This window comes from Rhinopithecus roxellana, chromosome 20 (assembly GCF_007565055.1).
Source record: "Rhinopithecus roxellana isolate Shanxi Qingling chromosome 20, ASM756505v1, whole genome shotgun sequence".
Classification (NCBI taxonomy): domain Eukaryota; kingdom Metazoa; phylum Chordata; class Mammalia; order Primates; family Cercopithecidae; genus Rhinopithecus; species Rhinopithecus roxellana.
Genome location: NC_044568.1, coordinates 50,972,673 through 50,990,478, shown reverse-complemented (window position 1 = coordinate 50,990,478; position 17,806 = coordinate 50,972,673). Strand labels below are relative to the sequence as shown.

Genomic DNA, 17,806 nt, shown 5'->3' with positions numbered 1-17,806 from the left:
GGAAAGGTGGAGGAGAGAGGAGTGGATTTGCATGTGGATGAATGTCATGCTCATACATACATTAGGTGGGGTCACTCCAGATTGACTCACCCAGTAAAGATACAGTGACCCACTTTAGGAGACAGCATATTACCTATACAGAGAAAGATGAGCAAAAGGTGCTGCCTGTAGTCCCTGACCCCCATACTAAAAAGGACAACGCAGAAACAAAAGGTGCCAGTTAGAGGCCAGGTGCGGTGGCTCATGCCTATAATCTCAGCACTACTTTGGGAGGCTGAGGCGGGAGGATCACTTTGAGCTCAGTAGTTCGAGACCAGCCTGAGCAACATAGCGAAACCCCATCTCTACAAAAATACAAAAATTATCCAGGTATGGTGATGCGCACCTGTGGTCCTAGCTACTTGGGAGGCTGATGCTAGAGAATTGCTTGAACCCAGGAGGTGGAGGTTGCAGTTGCAGTGAGTTGAGTTTATGCCACTGTACTTCAGCTTGGGTGACAGAGTGAGACCCTGTCTTAAAAAATAAAAAGAAAAGGTGCGAGATGATTGCAGTGTGTGTTGTGTGATGTGGCTTCACTGAGGAACCAGTTCTAGGCCACAGCTCAGTGGCCTTTGGTATTCTGCAGCTCTCTTCTGAGAAGGCGAGGCAGAGAGCCTCACCCGTCCTCAGAACCCAGGAGGTGATGAGGAACTGTTTCTTGATAGCCTCCCAGGAGTGACAGGGAAGGGGGTGGGATCTGGCCTCATAGCTGCTCCTTAGAAACCTGTGCCTCCCACTCTTCCCTCCTGATGTGTTGTGCCAAGATGCAGATGAGTCTGTAGCCAAGACACAGATTAGCCTTTACCTGCATGACCTGTTTTGATACATGCGAGGCCACCAGGGCACCATGGCGTCACCTAGAGTGGAAAAAGATGTTCCCCCAGAGTGGAAAAAGATGTTCCATTCTAGTTTTGACCTGATGAGATTTTGGGTGTTTTCAGAACATGCAAGGGTGGATATCCTCTCAGCAGGTTTGTCAGTGTTGAGCACAGAAGAGAGGTGAGGGCTAGGCATGATTGTCGTTGGCAGAAAGACTGGGACTGGATTAGAGCAACTGCGGAATACATGAAGAATGAAAAGAGGATCTGGGACTGAATCCTGAGGATGAACCGCATTTAAATGATAGGCAGAAGTTGACAAAATGTACCAGGAGATTATTGTGGTACACAGCCAAGGGAAGCAGTGTCAGCTCCCATGTAGGGGTTAGGATTGAGACATGGCTGGATTCAGCCCTGGCAGTAGCTTTTTTAAACTATAATTAAAACAGTTTTTCCCTATCTCTACTAGAACAAAAAAATTAGCCGGGCGCGGGGGGCATGCACCTGCATTCCCAGCTACTCAGGAGGCTGAGGCAGGAGAATCACTTGAACCCGGGAGGCGGAGGTTGCTGTGAGCCGAGATCGTTCCACTGTACTCCAGCTGGGCGACAGAGTGAGACTCTGTCTCAAAAACAAAAAACAGAACCAAAAAAGCAATTTTTGTTTGTTTGTTTGAAACGGAGTCTCGCTTGCAGTGACATGATCTCGGCTCACTGCAACCTCCGTCTCCCGAGTTCAAGCGATTCTCCTGCCTCAGCTTCTGGAGTAGCTGGGATTATAAGTGCCCGCCACCGCATCTGGCTTTTGTATTTTTAGTAGAGATGGGGTTTCGTCATGTTGGCCAGGCAGGTCTTGAACTCTTGACCTCAGGTGGTCTGCTTTCCTCAGCCTCCCAAAGTGCTGGGATTACAGGCGTTAACCACCATACCTGGCCCAAAAAAAACAATTTTTAATTGTGGTAAAATACACATAACAAAATTTGTCATGTTAACTATTAAATGTACAGTTCACTGACATCAAGTACTTTAACATGGTTGTGCAGTCATCACCACCACCATTCATCTCCAGAATTCTCTTCATCTTGCAAAACTGAAACTCTGTACTAATCAAGCAACTCACCATCTCCCACCCCAGACACCCCACCCCTGGCAACCACTATTCTACTTTTTGTCATATGAATTTGATCACTCTGAGGACCTCATGTAAGTACAGTATTTGTCCTCCTGTGACTGGCTTATTTCTCTTAGCATAGCATCCTCAAGGTTCCCCATGTTATAGCATGTGTCAGAATTTCCTTCTTTTTTAAGGCTGAATAATACTCCATTGTATGGCTAGACTCCATTTTGTTTATCCATTTGTTTATGGACACTTGGGTTGCTTTTGACTATTGTGAATAAGGCTCTTGTGAACTCAGGTGTGCAAATACCTATTTGAGTCCCTGCTTTCAATTCTTTGGGATATATATACCCAGAATGGAATTGCTGGGTGATATGGGAATTCTTTTTGGGATGAACCTCCATACTGTTTTCCTTAGCTGCTGCACTCTTTAGCATTTTCATCAACAGCACACAGGTTCCAGTTTCTCTACATCCTTGCAAATACTTGTTAGTCTTGGGGTTAGTTTTTTGTTGGTGTTTTTTTGGGGGGTTTTTTGAGATGGAATTTTGCTCTTGTTGCCCAGGCTGGATGGAGTGCAATAGCATGATCTCGGCTTACTGCATGCAACCTCTGTCTCCCGGGTTCAAGCGATTCTCCTGCCTCAGCCTGTGGCATAGCTGGGATTACAGGCGTGCACCACCACGTCTGGTTAATTTTTTATTTTTAGTAGAGATGGAGTTTCATCATCTTGGTCAGGCTGGTCTCGAACTCCGGACCTCAAGTGATCCATCTGCCTCTGCCTCCCAAAGTGCTGGGATTATAGGCGTGAGCCACCGCGTCTGGCCAGTGTTCGGGTTCGTTTTAAGGAGGTGAGCAATTTCAGTGAGCATGAAGCTAGAGGACTGGGAACACCTGGGAATTAAACTGGAGAAGTCCTTCAAGCAAGTTATCTTTGATGAGACAAGTAGAAGGGGCGATAGTCTGAGAGAGCTTAGAGGAGGGGAGAGTTTTCAAGATAGGAGAGACACTGAGCCAGTGTCAACACTGCTGGAAAGAATATAGAAGAGAAGGTGGGTGGGAGAATTTTGTAAAAATGTATTTTTCAAGGAAAAAAAACCAGGAATTATGAAAATGCTTGATTTGATCAGTTAACTGCCAGATGGATTTCCTCAGAATTGAATGTTACTGAGTTTGGCCTGCAGGTGGCGACTTTTTAAGTTAGTGTTTTTAAGACACCTTGAAAGACTTGGAAATGCTAAAGAATTCAGTGAAGTGATGGGTAAGTTCTAAGCATTGTTGTTTTAGTAACTAATGAATACTTTTCCATTTGTTCATTCTACTTTCTAAAATAGAGGAAAAGTATGTGCGTAGATCATTTTAGATGCAGATGTTTGGAAAGGTAGGCACAAAGCACAGGAAACTAAAGCTATCTAACTTGATACAAAATTTCAGTGTCTTTTTTTCGGGTAGGTTTTTAATTCATTCCCATAAGGAATATCTATACATCAGTAATACTTGTATATATTTTTTTAATTAGGAGGAGCTGAATGATGCTGTGGGATTTTCTAGAGTCATTCATGCCATTGCTAATTTGGTAAGTGAGCTAGACTTTTTAGCAAGATTGTAGAACATACTATTTCAGATGAAGTGTCTAATTATCATTGCAGATTAATCATTTCATCTCATTTAGAATGTTTACCTGGTATGAAGGAAGACGTTAGAACTTCATCAAGATAGACTATTGTTATAATGCACTTGATGAGACATAATTGCTAAATTATATTCAAATCAATTTTCAGAGAGCTTTGCTTGAAAAATGCATAGGAGGGTACACTATGTTGTCCTTATATGACTACATGGAAACCAAGAGTTATTCTCAAAACCAGTAAGAAGTCGAATAAGAAAGTAAGGAATAAGGGGAGAAACAATAGATATTTGACTGAAGGTGTTTTGTTCCCTAAGTAGAAGAATATAGAGGGTAAAAATAATGATGTCTTTGTTTATGCTGCATACATGTAATTGAATCTTACTCTTAGTAATAGTTGATACGTTTTAAAAAGATACTGGCCATTTGTGTAAGTGTGCTAGGGGACTCTATGATAGATATGATGGGTGTTTTTCCTTGCTTTGTGAGGCCTTTCTGAAAACAGGTGGCCGGGCATAGTGGCTCATGTCTGTAATCCCAGCACTTTGGGAGGCCGATGCGGGTGGATTGCTTGAGCTCAGGAGTTTGAGACCAGCCTGGGAAACGTGGGGAAACCCCATCTCTCCCCAAAATACAAAAATTAGCCAGGTGTGGTGGTACATGCCTGTGGTTCCAGCTACTTGGGAGGCTGAGGTGGGAGGATCGCTGGAGCTGGGGAAGTCAAGGCTGCAGTGAGCTGTGATCATGCCATTGCACCCCAGCCTGGGTGACAGACTAAGATCCTGTCTCAAAAAAAAAAAAAAGAGAGAGAAAACAGGCATCCACATCTTATGCAGGTAAACTAGGTCATGCTGCTGGTTGTTCTAGACAGACAACTTGCTTGGATGCTGAATTGCCTGTAGTCTAGGACATTCTCTTCTTTGAGCACTTAGCCCTGGGAGAAGGAATCGTCTTGTACCTTAGATGCTGAACTTTGCATCAGGGAAGCTTTAAGGCCATAGAAACCGTCTCAAAGTTTCATGCTGTCTCACTGCTGGCTGCAGGCTTGTAAACACAGGGGCGCTATAGGAGAGGCCCCCCCACTGTCTTCATTCCGGAATAAACAGAGGTTTACAGAGCCTTGTAAAAGAAGAGGGTTGGCTCATGAGGACCTCTCTCGCTCAAGTAAGTGGGGTGATTAAAGTCGAATAGAAAGTTGGATAGATCTGGATAGAAACAAAGCTGTGAGCCTGTTCAGCAGTGGCTGAGATTACAGGTATCCAGAAAAGCAGAATTGAGTTGCTGGTTCCATTTGCTCCTGTTGTGCACTCCTTGCTAGCAGACTTCAGATAAGTGATGGTTTTGATTGAGGCGGGCCCTAAAATTCAGAGATACGGAACATCAGTTGGTTTTGAGCTCTTCTGTAGCCGTCATGATAATTTAGTCAGCTTTTCCGAGATTGGACATTTGTTTGCCTTACACACATTCAGATACCTTAGCTTGCTGCACCTGTTTTCTTTTCTCTGACATCATCTTTCTTCTACAGAATATTCATAACATGTTGCTGACCGTTGGTAGTCAACATCCCAAAGCATACTACAAAAAAGCCTTGTTTATTAGCAATCTGGACATTTAAAATTTTTGAGTCTTCAATGAATGTTGACCAAAATAAGATGCATAAATCCTATACCTTAAATATGTATATTTTTTGAGCTGGAGCCTCACTCTGTTGTCCTGCTGGAATACAGTGGCGCGATCCTGGCTCACCACAACCTCTGCCTACCAGGTTCAAGCAATTCTCCTGCCTCAGCCTTCCAAGTAGCTGGGATTACTGGCACCTGCTACCACGCCTAGCTAATTTCTAGTCTTTCACCATGTTGGCCAGGTTGGTCTTGAGCTCCTGACCTCAAGTCATCTGCCTGCCTCAGCCTCCCAAGGTACTGGGTTTACAGGCGTAAGCCGCCGTGCCCGGCCCTGTAACTTGGATACTTTTGAATGATACTGATTGCTGTTTTGTCAGAAGTCCCCCAGTTGGAATTTGTCTTACATTTTCTAATGACCGATCTGAGGATATATGGTTTGGCAAGAATACCACAGAAATGATGGTTCATGGTGTTGTTGTTTTTTTTTTTTTTTGAGACGGAGCGTTGCTTTGTCGCCCAGGCTGGAGTGCAGTGACGCGATCTTGGTGTACTGCAAGCTCCGCCTCCTGGGTTCACGCCGTTCTTCTGCCTCAGCCTCCTGAGTAGCTGGGACTACGGGCGCCCACCACCACACCTGGCTAATTTTTTGGTATTTTTAGTAGAGACTGGGTTTCACCATGTTAGCCAGGATGGTCTCGGTCTTCTGACCTTGTGATCCGCCTGCCTCGGCCTCACAAAGTGCTGGGATTACAGGCGTGAGCCACTGCGCCCTGCCCATGATGTTGATCTTGATCGCTTGGTTAAGGTGGTGTTGGCTGGATTTGTGTTCTGTGAAATTAACTTTATAGTTAATAAATTATATCATTAAATTATAGTTAAATTAACTATATAGTTTAATTGACTTATAAATATCTTGGGGGAGATACTTTGAGACCATGAAAATCCTGTTTTCCCCCAAACTTTGCCTACTAATATTATCATCTTATCAGCATATCTTTCCTGCGGTAGTTATTACTGTGGTATTCTGATGGCAAGTTTATATTTCCTTCATCCTTTCTACATTTGTTCTTGGAATTCTTCTATAAAGAAAAAAACGGACTGGGCATCGTGGCTCACACCTGTAATCCCAGTCCTTTGGGAGGCTGAAGCGGGCGGATCACTGGAGGTCAGGAGTTCGACACCAGCCTAACCAACATGGTGAAATCCCATCTCTACTAAAAATAAAAAAATTAACTGAGCATAGTGGCACACACCTGTAATCCCAGCTACTTGAGAGGCTGAGGCAGGAGAATCGCTTGAACCTGGGAGGCGGAGGTTGCAGTAACCTGAGATCGCGCCATTGCACTCCAGCCTGGTGACAAAGTTGAGACCCTGTCTCAAAAAAAAATGGGCGGAAAAGAAAAAATGTCCCTTTTCCCCTGTTTATTTATGTACTTACTTAATTTTGAGACACAGTCTCTCTGTTCCCCAAGCTGGGAGTACACTGGCTCACTGCAGCCTCCACCTCCCGGGTTCAAGCGATCCTCCCTCCTTAGCCCCCCGAGTAGCTGGGACTAAAGGCATGAGCTACCACATGTGGCTAATTTTTTATATATACTTTTTGTGGAGAGGAGGTCTTCCCATGTTGTCCAGGCTGGTCTTGAACTCTTAGGCTCAAGCAGTCTCCCCCACCTCAGCCTCCCGAAGTGTTTGGGTTATAGGCATGAGCTACCACACCCAGCCCTTTCCCTTGTTTATTTAATTGTTTTTATGTATATGAGTATGGGCTCAGGGATTTTTTTTATTCTACAGATTATTATCTAGTGTTTTTACTGTTTACTTTGTTGCTTAAATTGTACCACCTTTGACCATGGGAGCTTCTTTGACTTGGCTCCTGTGTCCTTTGAACAAGCCCCCTGTCGTTTTCTGAGCATTTCCTTGCTTTCTGGTATTCTTGTAGTTTCTCTGGCTCAGTTGTGGAATCAATGACTTCTCCATGGAGCTCTCGTTCCTTTTAATGGGGAATGATATTTAGAAACCAAGATCTGGCCCTACGTTACTGCTGTGATATTATTGCTTCTAAGCCCTGTCACTGGACAGAGCTAAGAAGCATATGTATGTAGACCTAGGCATGTACACACACAGCTGTATTTCTGTGTCTCTCTGTATATGTATGTGTGTGTGGATCTATATAAATGTGTATGTAGCTGGGCATGGTGGCTCAACCCTATAATCCCACACTTAGGGAAGTCAAGGCAGGAGGACTACTTGAGGCCAGTAGTTCAAGACCAGCCTGGGCAATGTGGGAGACCCCGTCTCTACAAACAATGTAAAAACTGACTGGGTGTGTGTCTCACGCTTGTAATCCCAGCACTTTGAGAGGCCAAGGCGGCCAGATCACGTGAGGTCAGGAGTTTGAGACCAGCCTGGTCAACATGGTGAAACCCCGTCTCTACTAAAAATACAAAAATTCGCTGGTGTGGTGGTACCACCTGTAGTATCAGCTACTCTGGAGGCTGAGGCAGGAGAATCTCTTGAACCTGGAAGGTGGAGGTTGCAGTGAGCTGAGATTGTGCCACCGCACTCCAACCTGGGCAACAGAGCAAGACTACATTTCAAAAAAAAAAAAAAAAAATTAAAAAATTAGCCAAGAGTGGTGGCACATGCCTGTGGTCCCAGCTATAGGGGAGGCTGAGGTGGGAGGATTGCTTGAGCATGGGAGTTCGAGGCTGCAGTGAGCCATGATGGTGCCATTGCACTACAGCCTGGGCAACAGCCAGACCCTGTCTCTAAATAAACGTGTGTGTGTATGCACGCGCGCATGGGTGTATCCACGCCTTTATACTGATACCTCAGATTCCAGTACAATACCACATGACTTATTTTTAGCTTCCTCTCTTTTCTTATTTGTGCCTTCTTTCTCAACAGTGAGAAATCCAGTTCCTTTTACTGCCATTATGTTTATTTGTTTAAACCTGGTATACAAATAAAGTAGTTTCAGAGCTACTAACCCATACCTCACGAGAAGTACATTTATTTATTTATTTATTTTTATTTATTTTTTTTTTTTTGAGACGGAGTCTTGCTCTGCCACCCAGGCTGGAGTGCAGTGGCCGGATCTCAGCTCACGGCAAGCTCCACCTCCCGGGTTTACGCCATTCTCCTGCCTCAGCCTCCCGAGTAGCTGGGACTACAGGCACCCGCCTCGTCGCCCGGCTAGTTTTTTGTATTTTTAAGTAGAGACAGGGTTTCACCGTATTAGCCAGGATGGTCTCGATCTCCTGACCTCGTGATCCGCCCGTCTCGGCCTCCCAAAGTGCTGGGATTACAGGCTTGAGCCACCGCGCCCGGCGAGAAGTACATTTATTGATGCAATTATAACATTTATGATTTATGTGCATTTCCTTTTGTTTTTAGCCTTACATTATCTAGTCAAGATGCTCTTTTCCAAGTTAGTTTGTTTCTTCTTAACCTTCAGTGTGATTATGTTAGTCATTTATAATACAGTTTGGTTCATTTCTTAGTGTTTGCATTCCATTTGGGGTTGCCTACACATCTTTTCTGTGGTTTCAATCAGTGCTCATTATTTTAGCTTAGCATAGGTATTCAGAATGTACAACAATACTGAGCCAAAAGGACAGCTTCTCTGTTAGATTTGGGAGATTTTGTGTAGGATTATTTCAGATACTGTGTAGTCCCATGAGTCAAGCAGTGTTACACTTAAGGTTCTTTGGGACATAGTAAAAAGCTCCATCGTGGTAACCTGATTTTTTTTTTTTTTGAGACGGAGTCTGGCTCTGTCGCCCAGGCTGGAGTGCAGTGGTACGATCTCAGCTCACTGCAACCTCTGCCTCCTGGGTTCAAGCCATTCTCTTGCCTCAGCCTCCCAAGTAGCTGGGATTACCGGCGTCTGCCACCACACTCAGGTAATTTTTTGTGTTTTTAGTAGATACAGGGTTTCGCCATGTTGGGCAGGCTGTTCTCGAACTCCTGACCTCAGGTGATCTGCCTGCGTTGGCCTCCCAAAGTGCTGGGATTATAGGCGTGAGCCACCATGCCTGGCCCCTGATGTTTTATGTTAAAAATGGTGTCAACTGGCTGGCGAAATCTAAATTGATGTTGCATTTTGGAAGTTTAATTTTTATCAAAATGGACTAATTTGTTGCACATACAGCATAAGACAGACACACTGCCCATTGCACGAAGAGGGCTGCCAGCACATATATTGTATTTCAGTTGGCTGAAAGGCAGTGACTTTTAATGGATACGTATTTAAGAACATACCCCATGAATTTTGACATAATGATATAGGAAATGCAATTCTGTTTAATATAGTTAGAAATTAGTTATTTTTACCTTTTAGCATTGGTATGAATGTATCTTTTAAAGTAAGTGGGTTGTTTTAAAGGATGCAGCCCTAAAATTTGTGGTTAGTTTTGTTCCCAAATTATTTGACAGTTAAAGGGAGTCAATGCTTTCAGATTTTACCATGGTATTTTTTTTTTTAGACAAGAGTCTCATTCTGTCGCCCAGGCTGGAGTGCAGTGGCATAATCTCGGCTCACTGCATCCTCTGCCTCCTGGGTTCCAGCGATTCTCCTGCCTCAGCCTCCTGGGTAGCTGGGATTACAGGCATGCACCACCACACCTGGCTAATTTTTCTATTTTTAGTAGAGATGGGATTTCGCCGTGTTGGCCGGGCTGGTCTTGAACTGCTGACCTCAGGTGATCCACCCACCTTGACCTCTGAAAGTGCTGGGATAACAATCGTGAGCCACCGTGCCCAGGCGAGATTTTACTTTTAAAAAAACTTTTCGATCAAAATTTTACTACTTCTGATTCATGAGGGTGGCATAATTAATAAAAATTCAAGAAGAAGATCAGTGACATCAAAGTCATTTGGAGCTTTCACTTTGCCTTCTGGAGTTAACATTCCAAAATGGAGGAGGAGTGAAGCCAGCCCAAATTTGCTTATTTGTACTTTTTTTGTTTTTGTTTTCGTATTTTTCAGTGTGGAAAGCAAGTTGAGAACAAAGTCCTCTTGGAATCTGAACTATACATTCTCAAACCCCAGTATAATTTTGAATGTAGAAGTCTTTTTTCTAACCTTGACTTTCTTTAGGGAAAACTTGTTATTGGACACAATATGCTCTTGGACGTCATGCACACAGTTCATCAGTTCTACTGCCCTCTGCCTGCGGTAAGTGACCTGTTGGTCTGTGCTAAATATTAGCAGGATGCTTTTTATCTGAAAAAATATTATGATGCTTTTAACTGAGAAACTGTCCTCTACTTAGGTGCCATTTCCTTGTATGCAGCATGTTCCCAGACAGAATCTTACGCACTCAGTTGCAGTTTTTTTTTTCCTTGAGACGTACTTTCGCTCTGTGGCCCAGGCTGGAGTGCAGTGGCGCAGTCTTGGCTCACTGCAACCTCCGCTTCTCGAGTTCAAGCGATTCTCCTTCCCCAGCCTCCTGAATAGCTGGGATTACAGGCACCCGTCACCATGCCCAGCGAATTTTTGTATTTTTAGTAGAGATGGGGTTTCACCATGTTGGCCAGGCTGGTCTCGTACTCCTGACCTCATAATCTGCCTGCCTTGGCCTCCCATAGTGCTGGGATTACAGGCGTGAGCCACTGCGCCTGGCCACAAGCTTTTTTATTAAGGGATCTTCAGTCACTGCCATTGCCAGAGGAAGATTAAACATTTGTTTCATCGTCTTAATGCCAGTAGTTTGCTCATTTAGTGCTGGGCAGGGATTCCCAGGCCACAGGTGTGCGCTGCTAGTTTGGTCCTGCTAAAATTAGACATAGCATGGCCATTGAAGGTAAGTGGTGGCAGCTGAAGTGGGTCCAGTCCTACAGAATTCTTGATCGTCCCTCCTAGGCTGCTTCCCTTAGATTCTCTGCTGACCTCAGTAGTGCTTTTTTCAGTCTTTGAGCCAAGTTGCTTTGGTTCCCCTACTGGCTCTCCCTCTTCTGCTCCATAAGGTGTGCGTGGGCTCACGTTACTTGTCCCCTGCCACTCTCTGCTCTACTCTCTTTTATTTCCTCTTCATCTTTTTTTGTCTTTTAGTGATCTCACTGACTTTACAGCTTCAGCTGTAGACACCAACATCTTTATCCTCAGCTGTGGTCTCTTTTCAGATCCAGATATACATTTCATGCTGGACTCCAGACATCCCTACCTGGATAGCCCCCAGACTAAGTGTTGTATTGAATTGACGTGGCTCAAATGAGATATTTCACTTGTTCTTCTTTTCTTTCTTACTGTCTCCAAACCACTTCTTTCTCCTCATCCCATTACCATAAGTGATTCCCAGTTACCAACCCTGTTTTTACCGTCAGTTTTGACTCTAGCTCTGTCCCCAGATCTGGTCATTTCCAACATCCTGACGATTTTATCAGCATGCCCTGTCTCACATCTGGTTTCTTTTTTTTTTTTTTTTTTTTTTTTTGAGATGGAGTCTCACTCTCTCACCAGACTAGAGTGCAGTGGCATGATCTCGGCTCACTGCAACATCCGTCTCCTGGGTTCAAGTGATTCTCCTGCCTCAGCCTTCCGAGTACCTGGGACTACAGGCGCATGCCACTACACCCAGCTGTTTTTGTTGTATTTTTAGTAGCGACGGGGTTTCACCGTGTTGGCCATGATGATCTCAATCTCCTGACCTTGTGATCCACCCACCTCGGCCTCCCACAGTGCCGGGATTACAGGCGTGAGCCACTACGCCCAGCTGATTCTTTTTATTTTTGTTGCAAGTGTTCTCATTTCTCACCTTGGAGTTTAGCAAATTCCAGGCAGCATTTCCTGTCCCCCTTCAACCTTCAGCCCATCCTTTAAAATAAAAGTTGGCAAATGTTTTCTATAAAGGGCCACATAGTAAAATATTTTCAGCTTTCCAGGCTGTGTAGTTTCTGTCACAACTCAGCTCTGCCATTGTAGCCCCCAAATGCCATAGAATATGTAAACAAATGGGCGTAGCTGTGTTGCAATAAAACTGTATTTAAAAAATAATTGGTGGGCTGTATTTGGCCTGTGGACCATAGTATGCCACTGGAGTAATCTTTTTCTTTTTTTTAAATAATGTTTTCCCCCATATCTTTTGTTTTTCTTTTTTAGAGACAGTGTCTCACTCTGTCACCAGGCTGGAGTGCAGTGGTGCGATGTCGCTCACTGCAACCTCCACCTCCCAGGTTCAAGTGATTCTCCTGCCTCAGCCTCCCGAGTAGCTGGGACTACAGGCGTGCACCACCACGCCCTGCTAATTTTTTTGTATTTTTAGTGGAGACAAGGTTTCACCATGTTGGCCAGGATGGTCTCGACCTCCTGGCCTCGTGATCTGCCTGCCTTGGCCTCCCAAAGTGCTGGGATTACAGGCATGAGCCACCGTGCACGGCCTTCCCCATATCTTTTTAATACAATAAAGACGAGGTCTTGCTCTGTTGCCCAGGCTGATCTCAAGCTGTTGGGCTCAAGTAGTCCTCCTGCCTCAGCCTCCCGAGTAGGTAGAACTACAGGCGTGCACTACCATGTCCAGCTAAAAGATTAATTTTTGTTACTTCTGGATTGGAAGGCACCTGCTTGAGAGTTCAGTCTCACGTATACATCTGCAAACCTTCAGTTACTTCACATTTCTTAGGTCCCATTGTTCCGTCAGCATTTTGATTACCCTCCTTTAAAAAAGTACAATACAGACCTGTCATGAGTGGGTCAGTTGCTCCCCTTGTATTTCTGAAAATTTAGGTTGTCTGTCACCTTCTAACACCTTTTAGGACTCAAAGACTTCATAGTTGTGGGTCTCAAAGCAAGTGTGACAGGTGTGGAATTGCATTTCTTTTTTGCTTTTTTTGGAGACTGAGTCTCATTCTGTGGCCCAGGCTGGAGTGCAGTGGTGTGATCTCTGCTCACTGTAACCTCCACTTCCTGGGTTTAAGTGACTCTCCTGCCTCAGCCTCCTGAGTAGCTGGGATTACAGATGCCTGCTACCATGCCAGGCTAATTTTTGTATGTCTAGTAGAGACAGGGTTTCACCATGTTGGCTTGGCTGGTCTCGAACTCCTCATCTCAGGTGATCCACCCGCCTCCGCCTCCCAAAGTTCTGGGATTACAGGTATGAGCCACCGCGCCTGGCCCAGATTGACATTTCTTAAGTCTAATAAGCTAATGTTTATTTTGTCACCCACCACACTTCTGTTTTTTTTTTTTCTTTTCTCTTTTCTACTTTTTTTTTTTTTGAGATGGAGTCTCACTTGGTCACCTAGGCTGGAGTGCAGTGGTGGGATCTTGGCCTCCTGGGTTTAAGTAATTCTCCTGACTCAGCCTCCTGAGAGTAGCTGGGATTACAGGCGCCCGCCACCATGCCTGGCTAATTTTTGTTTTTAGTAGAGACACGGTTTCACCATGGTGGCCAGGCTGGTCTTGAGCTCCTGACCTCAGGATCTACCTGCCTCTGCCTCCCAAAGTGCTGGGATTACAGGTGTGAGCCACCGCGCTTGGCCTGGATTTGCATTTCTTAAGTCTAATGAGCTAATGTTTATTTTATGTCACCCCACTTCTGTTTTTTTCTGTTCTTTTTTCTTCTCTTTCGTACCTTTTTTTTTTGAGATGGAATCTTACTCTGTCACCTAGGCTGGAATGCAGTGGTGCAGTCTTGGCCCACTGCAACTTCCGTCTCCTAGGTTCAAGCAATTCTACTGCCTCAGCCTCCTGAGTAGCTAGAATAAACAGGCGCCTGCCACCATGCCCGGCTAATTTTTGTATTTGTAGTAGAGATGGGATTTCGCCACGTTGGCCAGGCTGGTCTCGAACTCCTGACCTTAGGTGATCCGCCTGCTTGGGCCTCCCAAAGTGCTGCGATTACAGGCGTGAGACATTATGCCTAGCCATTTTTTTTTTTTTCTTTTCTGGGAGAGTGTCTCGCTCTGTCACCCAGGCTGGAGTGCAGTGGCACGATCATGGCTCACTGTAGCCTCAACTCCCCTGGCTCAAGTGATACTCCTACCTCAGCCTCTCGAGTAGTTGGGACCACAGGCACATGCCACCACGCCTGACTGTTTTGTAAGTTTTGTAGAGACATGATCTCACCATTTGCCCATGCTGGTCTCGAACTCCTGTGCTCAAGAGAGGTCGGCCCACCTCAGTTTCCCGAAGTGCTAAGATTATAGATGTGAGCTACTGCACCTGGCCAGATCACCCACTTCTTATTGGCCAAATAGATCAAAGTAGCAGCTCTTCTCTTGACTGTTTGACCTTTATTATTTATTTAGTTATTTAGTTAGTTTTAAGACGGAGTCTTGCTCTGTGGCCCAGGGTGGAGTGCAGTGGCACGATCTTGGCTCACTGCAACCTCTGCCTACGGATTCAAGCGATTCTCCTGCCTTAGCCTCCTAAGTAGCTGGGATTATAGGCACCTGCCACCATGCCCAGCTAATTTTTATATTTTCAATAGAGACAGAGTTTCACCATGTTGGCCAGGCTGGTCTTGAACTCCTGACTTCAAGTGATCCACCAACCTTTTGGGAGGCTTTGGCCTCCCAAAACTCTGGGATTACAGGTGTGAGCCACCATGCCCAGTCTGTTCATTTATTTTTTTGAGACAGAGTCTCACTCTTTTGCAAGGCTGGAGTGCAGTGGTGTGATTTTTTGGCTCACGGCAACCTCCGTCTCCCAGGTTCATGTGATTCTCATGTCTCAGTCTCCCGAGTAGCTGGGTAAGGTATATGCCACCACATCTGGCTAATTTTTGTATTTTTGTATTTTTTTTTTTAGTAGAGATGGGATTTCACCATGCTTGCCAGGCTGGTCTCAAACTTCTGGCCTCAAGTGATCCACCCTCTCGGGCTTCCAAAGTGCTGGGATTACAGGAATGAGCCACCATGCCCAGCCCTTTTTGATCTTTAAAGCAATGAAGTTATCAGCAAGGCAAGAGGAAAATGTATTTAATTCTGTGCTTCTAGGTGTTTTGAATACTGAGTAGAGCTTGGCACTAGAAGGCATTAAATATCGATTTAATGAATGAAGTATCTCCCGACTGCCAGTTTTGTAATCTTCTGATGTATGGCTCCATTTCTGTTGCTGAACCTGCTGAAAATTCTAAATTAATCCCACACACTTTGTTTTCTAGGCAGCTGACTGTTTTTCCCCCTGCATATCAGGCTTTCTGTGATCCAGCCCAACGTTTCTGTGGAGTCTAATCACTTGTTTGTTACTCTCCTTTTTCCAAGACTGATTTATTTGTTCCCTAAGAGGTGCTTTGTTTAATTTCTTCCAACTTGAATTTTCTCTTGTTGTTCTCAGTGTTTGTTGTTCACAACTTGCCCTTAACTCTCCGTGTGCAGCTTTTGCTTTTTGTTACCTGCTACCTTGCCCAAGAGGTGATCTTTCCTTTCTCTGAACTCCCATAGAACATTGTACCTCTCTATGTTACATAAATTTTGTCTTATATTATACAACATAACCCCCTTGTAGGTGGTTAGCTCCTTGGACAAGGGGTGTAGCCATTTTGTTGTCTGTGTCTAAGTGCCTAAGGTAACACATTGCGTGTAAGCAGTTAATGAATGTTCAGTGGAACGAAAGTGGTCTTTAATTAAATTCTGGTAGAAAGAGCAAGTGATTTGTTGAAGAGTAGTAAGTGGGTTAGGATACGCAGTTTTATCCCTCACTTTATTACTAAGGCTACCTGGGTAAGTTACTTAACTTCTTTATGTTCTGGCATTGCCAGAGAGAGAAAATGTTTTGTTTTGTTTTGTTTTTTTCCATCTACCTTTAGAACAAGTGATGAGAATAAATTAGAAAGCCTAATAAATTAGAAGGCTGGGTGTGGTGGTGCCTACCTGCAGTGCCTGCTACTTGAGAGGCTGTTACAGGAGAATTGCTTGAGTCCGGGAGTTCAAGGCTAGTCTGGGCAACATAGTGAGACCCTGACTCAATGAAAAGGTAGAACTTTTACATGCACTGGTATCAAAATTTGCTTTTAAAAGGACACTAAAGAATCCACATTTTGGCGTTGCCTTTTAGGGGAGAGTGTTTTCTTATGAACCATCTTGATACTTGAGCATGACCTTTCAGAAGACGCTGGTCTAGAACTGTGCTATATGTTGGCCCTGGAGGTAGCTGTAATTCTCCTTGTTCCTTGCTTGTAAAGCTTTCTAGTGGTATTGAGAGATTACAAACATCATTATTACATTTTTTTGACTTTGCATTCAAACTGCCTGTTCATACTTTGCCCATTAATTTAACTATAGCCATTGAAGCTTTTCAATGGTAAATATATCAAGGTAGCTAAATACAGTCTGTATTTACAGGCTTGAAAAGCTAATTGGAAACAGCAGTTTCCTATGAGGCATGAATAACATTGAAGAGAAGTGTAGTTTACAAAGGGTCAGGAGTATGACTACTCAGTCTAGCATGGCAATTATGTATGTAAATGAGTTAATTCAAAATTAGAGGACTCTCATTTCAGCTCTACACTTCCTGATCAAAATAAACTTGAGAAATGAATTGTCTAATCTAGGCACTTGCTATTAGTGCCTCTTGAGCAATTTTCTGGAGTTGAAACAGTAATCATATGTGTACTGAAAGGCCTGTGTTTCCAAGGCCATTTTTACTAACATTTCAAAGGTGATCTCAGGAGAGGTCTAAGCTGGTTTATAGTATACCCATTTCCTGTATAAACCATTTAATTTTAATGACTCTGCTTGTCTCACTGTTAAGATAAATTTGTGTGGTAGATCACAGCCTGTTAGCTATTACTGGAAGTTTTCTGGATTTATTATAGGCCTCTCAAATATGTAGTTTTTAACATTTTATTGGACCCCCCCCCACCCCTTCCCAATTTCAACTATTAAATGCTTAAATTTGTTGTTTTGGTTATGCAGAAGTTAGTTATCAGGTTACATGGTTCCCAATGAGTGAGGAAATTGGGAAGATTTTTTTTTTTTTTAGTACTTGTTGACTAGAAATGGGTTTTGTAGTTCAGCTTAAGGGCTCCAACAGCTTGTTTGAGAAGACAGCTATGGAACTTGAGCTGTTTACATGTTTTTTAATACTGCGAGTGTATTAGGAAAATTGTAACAAGTCCTTCTCTTTGCCAAAGTCTTGAGAGGCGTTGCTCTCCTTGACCCCTTCCTCTCCATCTTTGTCCTTGCTTTTCCTTCCCAGCCGTTCTTCTACGTGGGCCGAGACAGGCACGGTCAGGGAAGCTTCTCTTTGAAGGGTCATCCTAGGACGCCGCCGCTGCATCAGCAAGTTGTCGGGGACGGTCTCGATGTTCACAGAGAGGGAGTGGCTGGCGCTCTGGCGCAGGGCCACCACCAAGGAGGCAGAGGGTAAGAAGGAGACCTTCAGGGTCTCTTCGGGGAGCAGCTCGATGTTGTCGGTGTACCAAGAGGCCCACCAGAGGAGGCTAACGAAGATGATGGAGGAGCCCAGGTAGACCAGCATGTCGTAGAAGTCCAGGTCCACAAAGAAGCCAGTGAACAGCACCGCCACGCCCCCCCCATGCCGAAGACGACGCCCAGCCAGAAGAAATGCTGGCAGCGGCCAAGGCTCCACCGCTTCCCGGTCGTATTGACCGTCCTTACTGAACGCTCCATGATGCTCCC

General features: G+C 44.5%; 1 protein-coding gene across 5 annotated transcripts in view; it reads left to right on the top strand.

Annotated features, from left to right (window-relative positions):
• Positions 1 to 17,569, top strand: part of LOC115895199 (poly(A)-specific ribonuclease PARN-like) — a 32,362-nt gene extending 14,793 nt beyond the window's left edge. For 3 of the 5 annotated variants that reach the window (XM_030924504.1, XM_030924501.1, XM_030924499.1), the window contains 3 exons: positions 3,493 to 3,549; positions 10,323 to 10,400; positions 17,364 to 17,569. In XM_030924504.1, the coding sequence (XP_030780364.1) occupies positions 3,493 to 3,549; positions 10,323 to 10,400; positions 17,364 to 17,534 (306 nt within the window). In that variant the 3' untranslated portion in view covers positions 17,535 to 17,569. The remainder of the gene's footprint in view (positions 1 to 3,492; positions 3,550 to 10,322; positions 10,401 to 17,363) is intronic. The other 2 variants (XM_030924500.1, XM_030924502.1) reach the window with 2 other exon arrangements.
• Positions 17,570 to 17,806: the final 237 nt, after the last annotated feature.